Source organism: Cenococcum geophilum, assembly GCF_001692895.1.
Source record: "Cenococcum geophilum 1.58 unplaced genomic scaffold K441scaffold_11, whole genome shotgun sequence".
NCBI lineage: Eukaryota > Fungi > Ascomycota > Dothideomycetes > Gloniales > Gloniaceae > Cenococcum > Cenococcum geophilum.
The window spans coordinates 2,360,594-2,379,387 of NW_027137569.1; the positions used below are offsets into that span (position 1 = coordinate 2,360,594).

General features: G+C 33.7%; 1 protein-coding gene across 1 annotated transcript; it reads left to right on the plus strand.

Moving 5' to 3' along the window:
• Nucleotides 1-17,459: 17,459 nt before the first annotated feature.
• K441DRAFT_28974 (uncharacterized protein) lies at nt 17,460-17,885 on the plus strand. Its single transcript, XM_067640975.1, has 2 exons — nt 17,460-17,552; nt 17,634-17,885. Coding segments are annotated over exons 1-2 (174 nt in total). The 5' UTR covers nt 17,460-17,551; the 3' UTR covers nt 17,807-17,885.
• Nucleotides 17,886-18,794: the final 909 nt, after the last annotated feature.

Below are 18,794 nucleotides of genomic sequence, written 5' to 3' on the forward strand. Positions count from 1 at the left end.
AAGTACTTATGTAGCGTAAGAGCGGTAACTAAACTAAACCTTATTATTTACTGGCTATAGAAGACAAAATGTACTATATATAACTTCCTAGCAGACTAATAAACTTTAGAAGCACGTTTATAAAACCCTACTTTTAGTCCGAAAATACCTATATCGTTAAACTAGATAAACTAGAAGCACCTACTAAACTAAATAAACTAAAAGCACCCCTACCTACTTTGGAAGTCCCTTAAAAACCCATTAAACCTACTATAAAGCGCGGTTAAGGACGCCCCTAAAAGTATCCCGTAACTAAGAACTCCGTAATAGAGAATTACCTAACCTCTATAGGTACATCTATAAGGTAACTTCTACCTATAGATATATTAGTTCTAGTATAGGAAATACTTTTTACGGACTTATAACGTAAGGAGATTAACGGACTACTTAAAAAGGGTGTTTTTACGGCTGTAACGGAGAGAGACGTTCCGTAAGGCGTCCGTATATTTAACTTATATTTTATTAACGAAATTAAGTACCCTAATACTAATAAAGCCTTTAAAAAATTAAGGCTTATTATATAAGCTTATAATAACTAGGGAAAGGACTTAGTCCTTATATAATTGCCTATAATTTAACGGGTTAGTCAACGGATTATACTTATACTTACGCCTAGACTATAGCAAACTAAACCCGTAGCCCTTTACTTACGGGACATCTTATAAGCCTATGTGTAGTCTAATACCTACCTAAGTAGAGATATCTTTATACGACTACCCCTTAAGCTTAATTTATAACTAGGAATAATTTTATAGGTTATAAAACCCCTTTATAGAGTGCTAGAAGCTAAAAACTACTAGTTTAAAACGTATTACTAGTATTACGTTAATAAACTTAAAATAGAACAGTTAACCTATAACCCCTGCCTCCTATACACCCTATTAAACGGCCTTAGTATTATTAGACTCTAAATAGATAATACCCTCTTTTTAGCGGACCGGACTTTTGCGGATGCTAAAGAGACTAAACTATAAGAGGTAAAGTTCTTAGTAAAGCCGTAAGAGCAGTTAACTAAGCAGACCCTAATTAAGTTTAATGGAGGCTTAATTATACAAAAGGGCAACCTAATTTAGCTAACTTAGGAACGCTAAGCTTAAAACCTAAGGCTTATTATAGTAAAGCCTATAGACCTTACTAGTTCCTATAAAGAGACCTATAAAACTATAAATATAAAGGACTAATATAACGGAACCTTGTAGCAAGAACTACGGTAGGCTTATTAATAGGCTAAGTATATAGGTAATGCAAATTAAAGTTAATAACGTAATAATAACTAGCGGAGTAGTTACCTAATAGATTAACTCTAATTATATTCTAAGAATTACTATAAGGAAAGGAACTATCTAGGTAGGGATTAAGGGTCCTTAAATACACAACCGCACTCCTATAAAATCCTTCTTATATATAATATACGTGTGCTCTATCTGCTCTATTATAGATTATATAGATCCTATAGATTATACAGATTATATTATATAACCTTAGTTACTATTCCTCGTTATATAGTTCTATCGGCTCTATCTTAGACTATACTTAGATTAACCAACTAGCTTCTTCTAACTCTTCCCTAAGTAGTTATAATATTATACTTAAAGCGTTTATAACACTATCTCCCTCCTCTTTATCTTTATCCTTAAAGATTCCTAATATCTCTAAGTTATTTACTAGAGGTATAATATTCGTCTAATTAATTTAGTTAATATTATTACTTATTATACCTAAAGCAATTTCTTCTTCTTTAACTACTCGTTATACTCGCACTGTTACTATAATATTGTCTCTTAGTAAGATTATACTATTTCTATATTTTTACTATTTAAAAGAGGAATTAGTTTATATTACGTTAGCAAACCTATTTTTATAATAATTATTCTTTTACTTAGAGTGCACTAAAGCAAATATTTATTTATTCTATAATATTTACTCTATCTCTAATACTAAATATACGCAACTTATTACTCTTAATAGTCGTCTAGTTCCCTAGTTAATTTGTTTTAGGGTCCTATATTTAATCTACTACTATATAGCTAAATAATAAACTATCTATTACTCTAGCGGAATTGTGCTATTTTTATAATACAGAATATAAGGCTACTAATACTTAGCAATAGGCTCTTAAGTATCGTCTTACAGCGTTCACTTAGTTAATCCGTCTTAAAAAGGTGTATAAAAAGGTCCGTTCTAAGGAGTAGAAACTTATAAAATAGGGTTTATAAAAACTTAGTAATAAAAAACCGGATTCTCTTCTGGCTAAAAAGGAAATAGATCTAAATAGCTTAGCAACTACTCTTCTTAGGTCCCCCTTAGGTAACTTATTCTTTGGCGATCCTTTTTTATTAATACTGCCTAACCTAATTTTTTTTAATACTCCTATACCTTTCTTATAACGTTTTTTAAATTCTCTAGTAGTTCCTAGGTAGTTTTATTATAGCCTATTTACTTAACCTTATACTATATTTCGTCCTTAATGTCCTTATAGTTAATAATCTTTAAAACTTGCTATTTATCTTCCTCTTATCCTCTATATATATCTGCTTTATAAACTAGTAGCTTAATATTCTTATATACTAGCTCTAGCATTATAATATACTATATAGGGTAGATCTTTATTTTAACTAGTAGGTTTAACTTAAATATAACCAGTAAAATCCTTTTTATAATTTTAAAAGGTCTTAGTCTAATATAGTCCAACTTCTTACTTAGTTATTAACTCTTAAAATTTTTATATAGTAGCCATACTTTATCTCCCTCCTTAAGATCTAGTCCCTTAGATCTCTTAGCATTATAGTACTTTTTTATTCTCTCTTATACCTTTTTTACTAATTCTATAAGGTCTATATAAAGATTTATTAACGTCTTTATTCTTTCTTTAGCTATACTGCTTATTTTCTTTACTTACTATAGTAATAACAATGTTTTTAGCTTATATTTATAGTTTGCCTTAAATAGTAATATGCCTATTCCTTCTTAAGGTATTATATTATATATAAACTATATAACTAGTAATAATAATACCCAATTATTCTGTATATAATTAATATAGTGCCTTAAATACTACTCTAGTGTCTAATTTAATCTTTTTTTTATCTATTTATCTACGGATAATATATAGTAGAAGTTACTACTTTAACTCCTTATTTCACTAAGAATACCTCCTAGAATATTACTATAAATCTTAAATCTCTATCTAATATAATTTTACTTAGTGCTCTATATCTTATAAATACTTCTTTAATATAGATTCTAGCAACATCCTCTGCTAATATTTCTTCTATACATGCTATAAAGTATCCCCACTTTATAAGCTTGTCTACTATTACTAAGATTACGTTATAATCTTATCCGGTAATAAGATCTTTTAACTTTAGTAACTTAATAATAAAGTCCTATAATATAACCTCCTATAGTCTCTCTAGTATTTTAATAGGTTATAGCCCTCTATATAGCTTATGCCTTATTAGTTTATTTCTTTAGTAATCTAAATATTCCTTAATAATTTTCTATACTAAGCCCTAGATTCCGTTAATAATATACTCCTCCTAGAGTCTTAATACTAAGCCTATAGCTATATTATATCCTTAAGTTAGTCCTTTATAGAATTCTTCTATAAATTACTCTGCTATACTTTTTAGGATATACTTTACTTCTTAATTTTTATATATATCCGTTTATAGATCTTCTAGTTATACTTTTAGAATTCTTTATACCTAAAAGCTTTCTAATAACTTATAAATTTTCCCTAGTTCCTCCTAGGTTACTGCGATTTTTAGATAATTATACCTAATTAATCTATCTATATCTTTTCGCAATAAAGCCCCTAATAACTTTTTATTATTTTATAGTTTAGCTTTTTAACTTAGAGTATCTACTTACGTATTATCTATACCTTTAGTATACTAAATCTTAAAATAGTATTCTATAAGTATCTCTACCTATCTAACCTATCTTTAGTTAAGTTCCTTTATTATTAGAAATCCTATTAGGTTCTTATAATCTGTTTTAACTATAAATAGTTTCTCTATACCTTATAAGAATGCTCTCTATTTCTTTAGTACTGTAACTATACCTAATAACTCCTTATTATAGATGTTATAGTTTAATTCTAGTAGTATTATCTTCCGACTGTAATATACTACTAGGTGCTATTTATCTTAATATTTCTATATAAAGTATACTCCTAGTATATAGTCTAATATATCTATCTCTATAACTATTTCTAGTCCTAGTTAATAGATCTTAAGAACTAGCTCCTGGGTAAACAATTCCTTAACTTTATTAAATAACTCTTATTATTCCATTCCCTATACCTATAGTTCTTCTTTCTTCGTTAATCGCGTAAGTAGCTTAATGTCCTTTAACTACTACGCTATAAATCTTCTATAGTAATTACAAACCCTTAAAAACGATCTTAACTATATAACGTTCTCTAGTTCTTACCAATTTACTATAGCCTTAATCTTTTTTAGATCTATGCTAAATTGGCCTAGTTTAATAATAAATCTAATAAAATCGGTCTTCCTAGTGAAGAACTCGCATTTTTAATTGCTACTAGTATCTGTTCTTCCTATAGTCTCTTTAAGACCTATTTAATATATTCTCTATATTTTTCCTCTATTATTAAGTAGATAATAATATTATTAAAATATACCATAATAAATTCATCTAAGTATTCTTCTAATATATTATTAATACGCTTCTAGAATATTGCTAGTGTATTTATAAGCCTAAATTATATAACTAATAGTTTATATAGTCCTTCCTTTAACCTAAAGGCTGCCTTTTATTTGTCGCCTTCCTTAATCCTAATTTAATAGTATACCTATCTTAGATCTATCTTTGTAAAGATTTACGCGTTACCTATTCTGTCTTAAATTTTGTTAATTAAGGGTAAAGGATACCTATCCTTCCTAGTGATGCTATTTAACTATCTATAGTTAATACACAGCCTTAGCTTACTATTCTTCTTTAGTACGAACAGTACTAGATAACCCGCTAATAACTGCGATGGTCTAATATATTCCTTTTATAGGTTTTCCTAGACAAACTCTTTTAATGCTCTACCTTCTTCTTTAGTAAGCTTATAAATTAGAAAGAACCTTAGACTTATTCCTAGTTCTAACTCTATCTTATAATCCTATATTATATACTTTAACAGCTTCTTACTTTTAGGTAACCATAGTTTTTTACCGTACTTATGGTATCTTCTTAGTACGTAACTTAGTCCTTTTTCTATTTCTTTATAGGTTGCCCCTACTTAGTACTATACTAACTTAGCCTATTATTACTCTTTACGGCGTTAAGTATTCCTAATATTAACCTAACCTATAATCTAATTAATTCTTAGATTATATCCCTGTAACTAAGGCATTCCTAACACTACCTTATTATTTCCTAATAGTAATATATTAAAAGACATCTTAATTTATCTCCCTTTAATAGTTAACTAAATAAGTCCTATTTTAAGATTAATAATGCCTTCTCTATAGGCTATCGGATCTCCTAAAATTATTACTAATAGGTAAGGTTACTCCTTCTATCTATAAGGTAACCCTATCCTTTTAATTACTATTAGTAAGATATAGTTCTGCGTTACTCCACTATCTATTAGCGCCTTAAACTACTAATCTTACTATTTTGCTCGTAAATTTAGGTATTATCCTTAAATTCCTTTAAGGGTCTAAGGCTCTACTACTAGTTCCCTCTAGTTTTATAGGCCTCTACTTTTCCTAACTAATAGCCACTTAATCCTACTTATACTTAGTCTAACCTTAGCTAATACTTAGTTTGCTTTTTATCTTTAATATACTATAAACACATATTCTCTAGGTATTCCTACTACTATCGTCTATCTAGGCATTCTTCCATAAGGAATCTTCCTAGTTAAAGTATTAAGTCCCCTTATTCTTAAACTTCTATAGGGTGCCAACTATATATATACTTAGCATTTCTATACTTTACCTTATCCATTATCTAATATATTCTTATTAGATACTTCTAGTTTTTATCCTTAGGTACTCTATATATATTATATATATTATCTATATATGCGATCTATACTAATATATAGTATACTTAGTGTCTTAGGTTAACTCTTAGCTTATCTTTATCCTTAAGTTTAAACCTTTCTCGTGTTAATCTAAGCGTTATAACTTTGTTTATAGGTACTAAGACTTACCTCTTACTTCTCTAGTCCTCTAATTGCTCCTTTAAATCTTTTAACATTATAATTAAGGCTCCTTTAATATAACTTATGGCCTTTTCCGTAATTAGGTAGTTTTAGATAACTTTTTTATCTAACCACATATAGAAATCTTCCTATTTATTATTGTGCCTTTACCTATACTATCTTTGGTATAGCTGCTAAAGTATATACAGTTTATCCGTAAGGAAGTATTTTCTTATTACTACGTTATAATAGCCCTTTATATATCATTCTTCGAACCTAGTTAGAATCCCTAGATCCTCTTCTTATTCCAGTTTAGTAAGCCACTTAACTCTTAATATGCCTACCCTAGGCCTATTAGTAATTCTTTATACTAGTGCTCTGTCCTATATACGTCCTAATATACTAAATTTCTTATCTAGTTTCTGTTCTTGCTATACAATAATTTTCTATCTAAATTCTTCTATGGTTTCTTTTAGTTTACGTCTTATAGATAGATCCTTAAAGTTCTCTTACTTCTTAATCTTAGTATTAACTTTTTAATCTTTAGGCCGAACGCTATGTTTCCCTAGTAAGTCTTTTAGGTCTATATACCTATCCCCTAGTCTAACTGCTATTTATATCGCAGATTCTCTAATTTATAAAGAAGCTCCCTACCTCTTATCTATAGGTGTTCTTATTTATTCTCTAAATTTTTAGTCCCTTAGATTCTTTAATCCTAAGCTTACTTCTAACTTAAGCTTAGCTCCTGCCTTAGTCTAATTAGGCGTTCTTAGTATTCTTATCTCGTCTTAAGAGTCTTAAATCTCACTTATCTTATCTTAAAAGTCTTATACCTATAGGAAACTCTATCCTAAGCTTATTCGTATATCTTTAAACTAAGCTACTACTCTGCTCCATCGGTTACTATCTATAGTAGGTCCTTAAGCTTACCTTATCTTATCTTAAGAATCTTAGTCGTCTCTTATCTCGTCTTAAGAGTCTTAAGCCTTTGGCCTTTTACCTTTATTAAGTGCTAAAGTAGTTCGCTATTCTACTTCTCTTATATCTTAAAAAGCGATAGACATTGTATCTAGTAGGGTTTTAATCCCTACTAATATTCCCTATTCTATAGTGGAATTATCCTCTACCTTTAGTATAACATCTTTAAGGTCTATATACTCCTAGTAAGCCGCCCTTATTACCTTATTATTATAAAATATTTCGCCTTTATTAAATTTATTATCCTTAATATCCGATCTATAAACTAGTTTATTAGTTCCTTTATACTCTATAGATTTTAGCTCCTATAGCTAGTAGCTTACGCTATACTTAGCGTCTTTATAAATTTAGTATACGTTATTATAATAAAACGCGAAACTTCTAATTAAATATTCTTTTGTTCCTTATAGTACACTATTATCCCTCTATACGTATATATCTTCTACTACTAGTCTAGTTTCCTTTATTACATAGTAACTCTAACTATCTTTATAATCCCTTATAAAATAACCTTATTTCCCGCAATTTATATAAGCTCTATCTTTAAACTATTAACTTTGCTATAAAGTCCGCCTAAACATCTTCTACTACTAAGATCCTTAGTTTAGCCTCTACTCCTTAGTCCTATAATTACTAGATCCTTAACCTTTAGGTTTCTATAGTTTCTTACTCTATCTCTTATAGGCTTCTTTAGTACTACTTAGGTCTATTAGCTTTAGTTATTATATATTCTATACCTTATATAACTATAGAACTTTATCCTAACCTCTTTTAGTCTATTCCCTTTAGTAGATCTAATTATTAATTTTAATCGCCTAATCTATTAAGTCCTATAGGGTATCCATATCTTCCATTAGAATAATCGCGTCTTAGACTTTAGCCTTAAGTCCTTATTTATACTATGCTATAAGCGCCCTATTATTCTACTCTACTTATATTACTAGCGTCTAAAACTACATTATATACTTAATTGCTAATATTTATTATATAATATCTTAGAGTTTCCTTTCCGCCGTAGTTACTGCCTTTAGGTCTCTAAATATTTATATAAGTTATTCTATAAATCCATTCTAGCTTAAGAACATAAACTATACCTCTTAGTTTGTAGTTATTATTCTATTTACTTATATCTCTATAAGGTAAGGCTTAAACTATTTAAGTGCTCTTCCTATTAAGAATAACCCTGCATATACTATTTAATCCATAGGTATTACTAGCTTAGCTCCTTCCTACGCAACCTTAAAATGCATTTACGTAAGGAATCCTTTAAGCTTCGATCTTTCTCCTAAGAATCTTTTAATTAATAGTAACTTAACCTTTGCTGCGCCTATCCCGTTAATCCTAGTTTTAAGTACTACGTTATTTTCTATTAACTAGTTAACTATTTCTTATAACTGTCTAACTGTTACTAGCTGCTATAAGTTAGTATTTGTGTAAGGTAAGGATGTAGATAGGGAGTTCAATAATAGAATAATGGGTATATTGTATAGACAGAGACGAATCCTTAAGGGAAAAGGAGGAGTCTGTGTGCGAGGTAGGAAGGGTTTTCCCTAGGTATGTGCAGAGCACGTGCCTCACGGGCGAGTTACCCCTGGGTTGCCCCAGGGTCGCCCGTACCTTGCGGCTATATAACTATTTACTTAGGTTTTACCTAACAATGCCCCCCCCTTTAAAAAGGGTCGTCCCTAATCCTTTATATACTTAAGCCTTAATAAAACCCCATAAAAAACCTTAGTAAGGAAAAAATTTAGAGAAGAAAGAGCGTCTTAATTTTATGTATAGAGAGATAGGTAGTATATATACGCGGCGCGAAGATGTTAAGGAACTTCGACCAGCGGTCGAAGTTGTCTAATTAGTTAGATTTGCCTTGCTAAGACTCCCCCGCATTTAACTAAGCTAGTAGTAATTTTATATACCCGGCATAAAAAATCCTAATTGGTCTATTTAATAGGTAGAGCTAGTAGAGCTTAATACCGTCACCTAAATTTGGTAGACTAGAAATATTCCAAAAGCTTACTTATATAGGTAGGTCGCTAGTACCTCGCGGGTTGGTTATAGGTTATTTATATATAGCCAGATTTATAGACGGTAAGGCTGTATGCCTATTAAACCTACCGCTAACCCTACTTTAGCCTTACGCTATATCAGCGTAGCGCCGTATATACTTCGCGGGTAGGTTTATAGGTTACTTACATACAGCTAGGTTTAGGACGGCAAGGCTATATACCTATTAAATCCGCCGCTAACCTATGCTTTGGCCTTATGCGTTATCTGCGTAGTATATACATAAAATAGTATAAGTTATTAGTACAGGTTACTACTAGCGGGTTACTAGTAGGTCGTAGACCCTAGTTAAATAGACCCCGGTTATAAATAGGCCTATTCTCTAATATATAAGTAATCTGCTTAGCTAGTATAGAGTAACGGACTAGGTCTAGGAAGGGTACTTTCTAAATTAAGCTTCGTTGCTAGCATACGCCGTAGCCTCGCCTATAAGTCACCAGCATTGTTAGGTTACGTTAGAGTGTAGCTTACGTAGGATATTAATAAATTAAAACTTTACCCTATACGTACGCCGCAGTTTTTATAGCAGTTGTTACTTATTCTTTAATCCCTTAGGATATCCTCTGCTCCGCTTTAATATAGGTTATATTTTAACAGCGGCGCTTACTTTTTGCCTACGCTTTAGCTATAAGGCTAGGGTATCCCGCTTACGATACTTATCTAGCAGTTATTAATAATTCTTAAGTTCTATCTCGTATTTCTATTTATTATACTTATTTAGCCATCCTAGCTATTTAATAAGGTGCTGTGGTTGTCTAGTACAATCCTAGTAGGTAATAATTGCTTCTACTTCCTAGCTGCCTTTCTTAAGCTCTTTTACTGCTGGGGGTTAAAACCTAGGGCGTAACTATAAGGCTCTAGTAGGGAGATATAAAAGACTAGGTAGAGCCGTGCTATAATAGGTAGGAGCTTTAGCTTATATATTTACTACCCTACGCGCTTTAGGATCTAAAACGGTCCTATAAACTTATAGTTAAGCTTTTTATAAGGACGTTTTGTGTAAATGTTCTTAAAGAAGAGCAGGACTCGTTTACTAACGGCGAAATGCTTGGCTAGATAGTAATAATTATAGTATTTTACCTAAAGCTTTTAGGCGTATATTATTAACACCGCCGCTACCTTATATATAAGGCGCAGGCGTTATAGGTGCATCTCTATAAGTTAGACATTCGTTAACTTAGACCCCTCCCTACCTTATTAGGCGTCTTAAACACTATCCGGGACTCCATCCGGGACGTTTAGTAGCTAGCTATAGGCAAGCTTAATAGGGGAACGCTCTATTATGGTATAGACCTTAGAGTTATAGGTAAAGGCTACTTCTTTAAGTAGGGAGGCCTAATTAAACTGTTCCCAGTTCGTAAATATACGTAGGTATACCTTAAGCTCCTAGTTCTAACGCTCCGTCTACCCATCTATCTATAAGTAGAATATAGTGCTAAGTTTACGTTAAACGCGGAGATAGTAGCATATGGTACTCTAGTACTCACTTATAAATATACTACCCCTATTAAAGACAATATTATCTAGAGGCCCTATTTATATAAAGACTCTAAATAAGAGTTCTGCGAGTTGTGTAGCATTAATTATCTTACGCACTAGATAATAGCGTACTAGCTTTATAAAACAGTCTATAAGGATAAGGACGGAGTTATACTCTACGCTATTAAAAGTCTTAGACTCTGGGAGATCCGTAATAAAGTCAAATAAATAATGCCGCTAGGCTTAGGTAGGGGCCTAGAGAGGCTATAGCTTACTATAGGGTTTATAGCGGCGCGATTTAGAGCGTTAGTAGGCATTATAATTATCTAGGTATTTGCGAAGGTCTTAGGTAAGGCCGTTCCAAGCGTACTTCCGCGCGATTACCTTAAAGGTACGGTTAAAATTATAGTGGCCGCCTATAGGATCGTCATGATTTCGCTTAAGGATCTCCTGTTATAGTAGTATACAATTTGGCACCTAGACCTTATTATTTTACCTTAGGAGTCCTTAATTATTAAGGGTGTAGTCCTTATTATTAGTAAAAACTTATTCCTAGGTTAACTAATTATATATAGAGCGTGTAAAGGCGTCCCTTTTTTATACTCCATGAATAAAATTAACTAGTGACTTAGGGGGTTGTTCCGTAAACGCCGTTTTAGCTAAAGTAGCTACTACTACTTCTTGCCGTGGCATGAGACTCTACGCAAAGTTGGTGCTAGTAAAGTAATATATAATACGCAGGTAACTCACTAGGTCGTCGTGGGGGACTATAGCCTAGGCTAAGGGGTCTTCTCTAGGGTTAAGCGCCATTAGGCCGGTTGAAGTAGTCTTAAAAAAAATAGCAGGACGCTCTAGTCCGCCAGCGCCAAGTTTATAAGGGTTACTCGCATACTACACACATGCTACTTGCTGGTGTGGTATAGTAGCACCAGGGCCGCCCACAAGGCCTATAACCCGCAACTTTTACTATAATATAGGCAGCATGGCATTAAGGAGTGTCCTCTTACTGCTATCTTTAAAGCCTTTGGCATAATCCAGGCGCTAAGATAGTGCGTTAGCAGGATTTATCTTGCCTAGCTTATATTTAATCTTAAAATTAAACTTAGCCAGTTTCTTAGCGTACTGGGCCTGGCAAGTAGATAAGCTCTTAGTAATTATAAAGTACCAGAGATTATTATAATCGTAGAGCACGCGCGTTATATACGCGGCGTGTTTAAGGTAATAGCGCCACGTCTTAAAGCATTGCACTATAGCGAGTAGTTCTTTATTATGCGTATTATACCGTACTTTTAGGCTAGTAAGCTTCTGACTGTAATAAGCGATCGGGTACTAGTGGAGTTAATCTCCCTGCCCTAAAGGCTATAGAAGTATACCGCTATAGGTATAGTTAGAAGCGTCAGTAATTACTATTAGGGGTAGATTAGGGTTAAAGTGGCGAAGTAGAGGAGCCTATATAAACGCAGCGCGTAGCTTACGGAACGCCTACTATGCGTCGTCGGGCTAGGACTAGGGTTAATACTATTTAGTAGGCCCTTTCGACTTACGCTTCTTCTTTTTCTCCCTATCTAACGTTAGGTCGTGATATACCTATACAAGATATATGTGTAGGGGGTATGCGGTATCTAAGTAGTTCTAAATAAATCGCCTATAGAAGTTAGTAAAGCTAAGGAAGACCTAGATATCCCTATAGGACTTAGGCTTAGGCCATTCCTTAATAGCTTTTACGCGGTTAGGGTCTATTATAATACCCCTAGGGGTAATAATAAAGCCTAGGAACTCAACGTTCTTAGTGTAAAAGATATATTTTAATAGTTTGGCGTATAGGCCCTAAGCGCGGAGCTATCGCAGTACCTACTTAACGTGCTCGACGTGCTTGTCCTTATTATTTAAGTAAATAAGAATATTATCTAGGTAGACTATGTAGATGGTATCTACTAGGGTTCCTAAAGCTTTATAAATATAGCTCTAGAAAGTTATAGGGGCGTTAGCAAGACCAAAAGGCATCACTAGGTACTTAAAGTAACCATAGCGTGTCTTAAATACGGTCTTCCATTCGTCTCCCTTTTTAATGCGAATCCTATAGTACGCATCACAAAGATCTAGCTTTATAAATATCTTCGCATAGCTAAGCCTATTAAAGAGTTCGCTAACTAGCGGTAGGGAGTACCAATTTTTAATTGTAATCTTATTTAGGCATCTATAGTTAACGCATAGCCGTATTATACCGTCTGCTTTCGGCACGAAGAGGATAGGCGCTCTAGTAGGCGACTTACTAGGCCTAATCCAGCCCTTTTTAAGAGCACTATCTAGGTACTCTTATAAGATCTGTAACTCTTTCTATAAGAGGTTATAGAGGGGCATTTATGGTGGCGTTTTGCCTTCTTCTAAGTTAATTATATAGTTATACTTAGAGTTCTGCGGTAGTATGCTTGCTAGCTTATTAAAGAAGATATTAATTTCCTCCTTATATATATCTAGCAGGCCAGGGGCCACGGAGGTTAAAGCGACTATTACGTAGTAGTGTGCTTCCGGGAGCCAGTAAAGAGAAGGGTGCAGCCAATATGCGTTTCGTAGGTGTGCTTGTATAGAGAGTATATATAGCTCTGCTGCAGTATACTTAATAGTTTTAGGGTTTTAATTACCTCCCCCTTATATATAGGTAATCTACGCTAGCACTAGAGGGTCTTTACAGGTACTCGCTGCTAGTAACGGCAGGTCCTCTACTATATTTATAACCAGTGTCTCTACATCTAGAGGGTCTGTATAGGTACTCGCTGCCAGTAATAATAGGTCCTCTATTATGTTTATAACCGGCGTAGAGAAGAAGTCTTTTAGCTATAGCGAATAGACTATTTTGCTAGCCTTAATGTCTGCCAGGAGAGCGTTAAGGGTAACTATTTAGAGGCGTCTAGGGTCTGAAGTACCCTAGATAAACTATCTAGAATAAAAGCTAATTAATAGATCTGCTTCCGCGAGCCAATCCTATCTAAGAACTATATTATAACTATTAAATAAGCCGCCCCAAAAGGTCTACGGGCCGATAGTGCGAGGGGTACCCTAGGAGTTGCTAGTGGTAACCATTAGATTATAAGCATCCTAGATTATTATCTGGTTGCTATTAAGAAAATATATAATAGGTTTACATAAATATAGCGCGTAGCGTATAGGCAGGTTAAACCTATAGACAACGTCTTAATTAATAAGGTTAATTTAGCACCTATTATTATATAAGGCATATAGACGGACTTCGCCCTAGGGCATATCTATTATAACGTATACTATAATACGTTTCTTCTCTCCCTCTATATTAGGCCCTAGTTGCAGTTAAGAGAGATACGCTACTAGGGCTTTAGGTTTTCCGAAGCCTAAGCTGACTTCTCTTTAGCCTACTTCCAGTATTCCTTACGGTGGCCGCCTGCGGTTCTTTAACTCGCCTACGTAGCACTAGCGTCTAGGGGGTCCCCTAAGCCATCTGGCTTTTAGGTGGTCTCCCTAAAAGTTTACTTAGAAAAGCGTCGCCCTTTTTAGGTTCTGTTCCCTAAGCCTAAGTCTATAAAGCCTGTGCTGCGACCGCGCTTCGTACACGATAATTTACCGCTACTACTTACGCGATCTTCCGCGAGCTTTATAGTATTAAGCAATTGCTCTACACGGCGGATTTCGTTAAAGAGGTCTTTAGCGGTTCTTACCCGTTAGGCAAAGTTCTGGCGGAAAAGCTCTACTTATAGGTGGGCTAGAAGACATAAAAACTAGAAGTCTACCTATTATTTAAAATTAACAAAAGGGGTATATAAGAAGAGGTCCTCTAAGCTACGTATACGGGCTAGGAAGACGTTAAACCTCTAGTTCTCCTTTATAATAGCCGTATAGTACATTATAGCGTTATTAAAGCGTCTTACTATAGGGTTCCTAATCTGGTCTTAGACTATAGTCTTAAATTCATCCTATAGTAAGGGACCCTTATCCTTAGTGCCTAACCAGTAATAAACTAGTTAGGTAATTGTCTTCTCTTTTACAAGACCTTTAATAGCCTAGCACGTGCGTCGCTTATAGTTATAGTCAGCGTTATTAACCTTAAATTGGTTCTTAACTACGGCAATCCACTGGTTAAAATGCTGTTAAGTAGTACCGCTAATATTAGGTGGTAACTTCTTAACTAGGGCGTTGAGATTTAATCGGCGTATACATTCGCCACGTAACTTATACTCTTTACTAGAGAGGCGACGGAAGGGCTTTATTAAATCGATAATGCTCTATAAGTTAGCTATTTTCTTAGCTAGCTTATCTAGCTCCTTTATATTAGCGGTATTAGGTAGGACGCTAGTAACCTTGCTAAGCTCCTGTTAAGCCTAGGTATATAAGTTAAACTAGTCTCTAGCGTTTATAGATATCTAATCATTTTAGGATTTGGAGAATAGCTTAGATGCTGCTAGTGTACTTCTAGCGGTTTCGTCTACACTAGATCCTAAGGCATTCTGCGGTTATATTGCTAGCGTATTACTATTGGGTATAGGCGTTAGTTTTCTTTTCGGAGGCATTGTAGAAAAATTAAACCGGCTATCCTCCTAAGGGGATTGGTAAGGATTTAAATGTAAGGTAAGGATGTAAATAGGGAGTCCAATGATAGAATAATGGGTATATTGTATAGATAGAAACGAATCCTTAAGGGAAAAGGAGGAGTCTGTATGCGAGGTAGGAAGGGTTTTCCCTAGGTACGTGTAGAGCACGTGCCTTACGGGCGAGTCACCCCTGGGTTGCCCCAGGGTCGCCCGTACCTTGCGGCTATATAACTATCTACTTAGGTTTTACCTAACAATTTGCTATACTAGTGTTACCTAACCTTAAAGTAATTACCGCCGTTAATAGCGTTATAGTGGCTGCTTTTAGTGGTATATTGTTTAACTTTCTATATTTAATACTATAACTAGGTAGTAATTATATAACAGAACCTTATAGTAAGAACTACAGTAGGCTTATTAATAGGCTAGGTGTATAGGTAATACAAATTAAAGTTAATAACGTAATAATAACTAGCGGAGTAGTTGCCTAATAGATTAACTCCAATTATATTCTAAGAATCACTATAAAGAAAGGAACTATCTAGGTAGGGACTAAGGGTCCTTAAATACACAACCATACTCCTATAAAATCCTTCTTGTATATAATATACGTGTACTCTATTTACTCTATTACGGATTATATAGATCCTATAGATTATATAGATCACATTATATAACCTTAGTTACCATTCCTCATCACATAGTTCTATTGGCTCCATCTTAGACCGTACTTAAATTAACCAACTAGCTTCTTCTAACTCTTCCCTAAGTAGTCGTAACATTGTACTTAAAGCGTTTGTAACAACTAATACGTCATATAGCCTGTAAAAGGCGCCTATATTGCCATAATCTGTTAACCCAAATCTGCCTATAACTTATCCTTTACGGCCCAGGTAACAGATCTGTAAAAAGAAAATATTAAGCAGCTTAATAAGCGCATTTAGTAGCAAATTGATAATGCAATAAGAGGACTTACTTTTGTACCACTAGACCTAAATTTCTTTAACATAATAGTATTTATGGACGCCTTCTTTACTAATAATAGGGACCTATTATCGCAAATTGGCTTTATAATTATACTTACGGACTATAATTAGGACGTAAATATACTATATTAGTTTTCAATTAAATATAAATAAGTAACCCGCAGCGTACTAGCTTCTAAACTATATATACTAGCCTATAGCTTTAATATAGCAGCCGTAATTAAATTAATAATCCAAAAAATCCTATAATTGGAGTAGCTACCCCTAATCTTATACACTAATTTAAAGTCCCTCTATAACTACCTAGTCAAACTAGGTACGATATAAGAGAAGAGGCTTATAGTCGGCCTATAAACGACGTGAGATTATAGAGGTTAAATAGATTAGTAGCAGAGACAACCTAGTAGATGCTATAACTAAGGTAAAGCCGTACTAAGCTCTAAAAACCCTAATTAATATAAATAAGCTCAATCTAAAGGTTACGGAGTGGGTAAAACAAGACTAACGGAGCACTTATAGTTTATTTACGGCCCGTCGGAAGGCCGTACGGTTTATTTTACGGGCCGTAAGTAGGACTTACGGCTAGCTTAAAATACCGTTTAGAAGGCAGCCTAAAAGGCACCTTAGAAGGGATTTCCTATATATTTCTTTTGTATTTTACAGCTCTATTAAAGCGATTACGGAGGTTATATATAAGTAAGCCATTTCCGAGTGCCGCCAGTATATAATTATAGCACGTAGTATACCAAACGCGTAGTTACGCGTTTAGTGCACCAACTACTTAGGTGCTAACTAATTAGGGGGAGGCGCGTTAGTATATAGACTACGTAGTCTACCTTAATAGAATTAACAGTTACCACTATCTAAAAGAGCATATAATACTATACGTATTTCGTGCTCCTAGATATAACTTAATTATATTATTAAATTAATACAAATAAGAGAGTTTAGGTATTTTTATATCTCTCTAGTAAATAGGGAGAAGGCTATAATTTTATAGTTAGATCTTATTTCTTCTATTATAGTCTAATTATCCTAGGTATTTTCTTAGAAGTTTCCTAAGTAGAAGGCTAGGTCTATAATAAACTTTTCCCTTATATTAGATCTATAAAAGTGTAAGAGTATATATATTAGGTCCCGCCACGCTTACAATAAGTTTATAAGCACTCTCAGTCTTTTTAGCTATATGGCGACGTAGAGGCGGGCCACGTTACAATTATGCTTGCGAACTTACTGGGGCCAGGTGTTATAGGTTCGATCCCTATTAGTTACTTCGCTCTAGTACAGTCTAACGCGCATCCATGCGATAAGGCGTCGGTGGAGATTCCGATCGCTTACGTTACTGGGGACTAACTAATATAGTGATACTCTTGGCGTTTGATCCCTATGGCGCGAACGGGCGCACAGAGGAATCCCTGCAAGCGCTTGAGGACGAGCGCGCAGAGGAGAGGGCAATTGTAAGAGTATATATATTAGGTCCCGCCGCGCTTGCGACAAGTTCGCAAGCACTCTCAGTCTTTTTGGCCGTATGGTGACGTGGAGGCGGGCCACGTTACAAAAAGGTCCCTTCTTATTTATCTAAATTTAGTAGCTAGTAGTTATATTTATCTAGCCAGCCTACTAGTTCTTTAGCCTCTTTAGTTAGATTTCTAGCTAATGCGTTCTATTATATATAATATAGGTTATAGTCTTCTATTAGTATAAAGGAGAGATCTAGTTCTAGTTCTAGAATAGCCCTAAAGATAGTATTTATACTATTTCTTTAGGTTCTAGAGTTTTTATCTAGTTGTCTCTTATTATAGATATTAAATAATAAAAATCTTTTAAGTTGGCTATAGATTTCTAATGCTATAATATCTATATCTTTGTAGATATCCTCCCTATTTCTATATTATAGAACACTAGAACTAGTTTTCCTTATATAGATAGCTACTCTAGGGCGAATAGCTAAATTATTAAGAAGAATAAGGTTAAACATAGGATGTAGAATAGAGAAGTAGGATCCTTTTTATCTATCTTTCTAGGTACTAGGTTCTTATACTAGGATAATATTAATTTTTCTCCTAAATCCTATTTTTAGTAGGGTTTACTATACTTCTTATCTTTTTCCTACATTGTGTTATATAAAGGAGATTTCTCCTCTAGCTTTAGAGATTAAAGAGATCTCTTTTTCTTCCTATATAGAACCTTCTAAGCTTATACTTATTAATATACTAGTTTAGCTACTTTAAGAGACTTGCAGTCTTTACTATTAGCAAAGTGTTTTTCTTTATAATTGCTGTAAAGAGGGGTAGTATGCTCGTAAGGTTTACCTATTATATTATAACATCGGGAAAATATTCGCAGGATAAGATTTAAGTAGACTTTAATATTCGCGTTTCGCGTAATTAATATGCAATTTGACTAACTCAACACGCAATTGACTAACTTAATACGCAATTGACCAACTTAACATATTTAAAAGTTAAATAATACGCAGTTAACTTACTTAATAACTTTAAAAGCTAACTGCATATTCCTTAA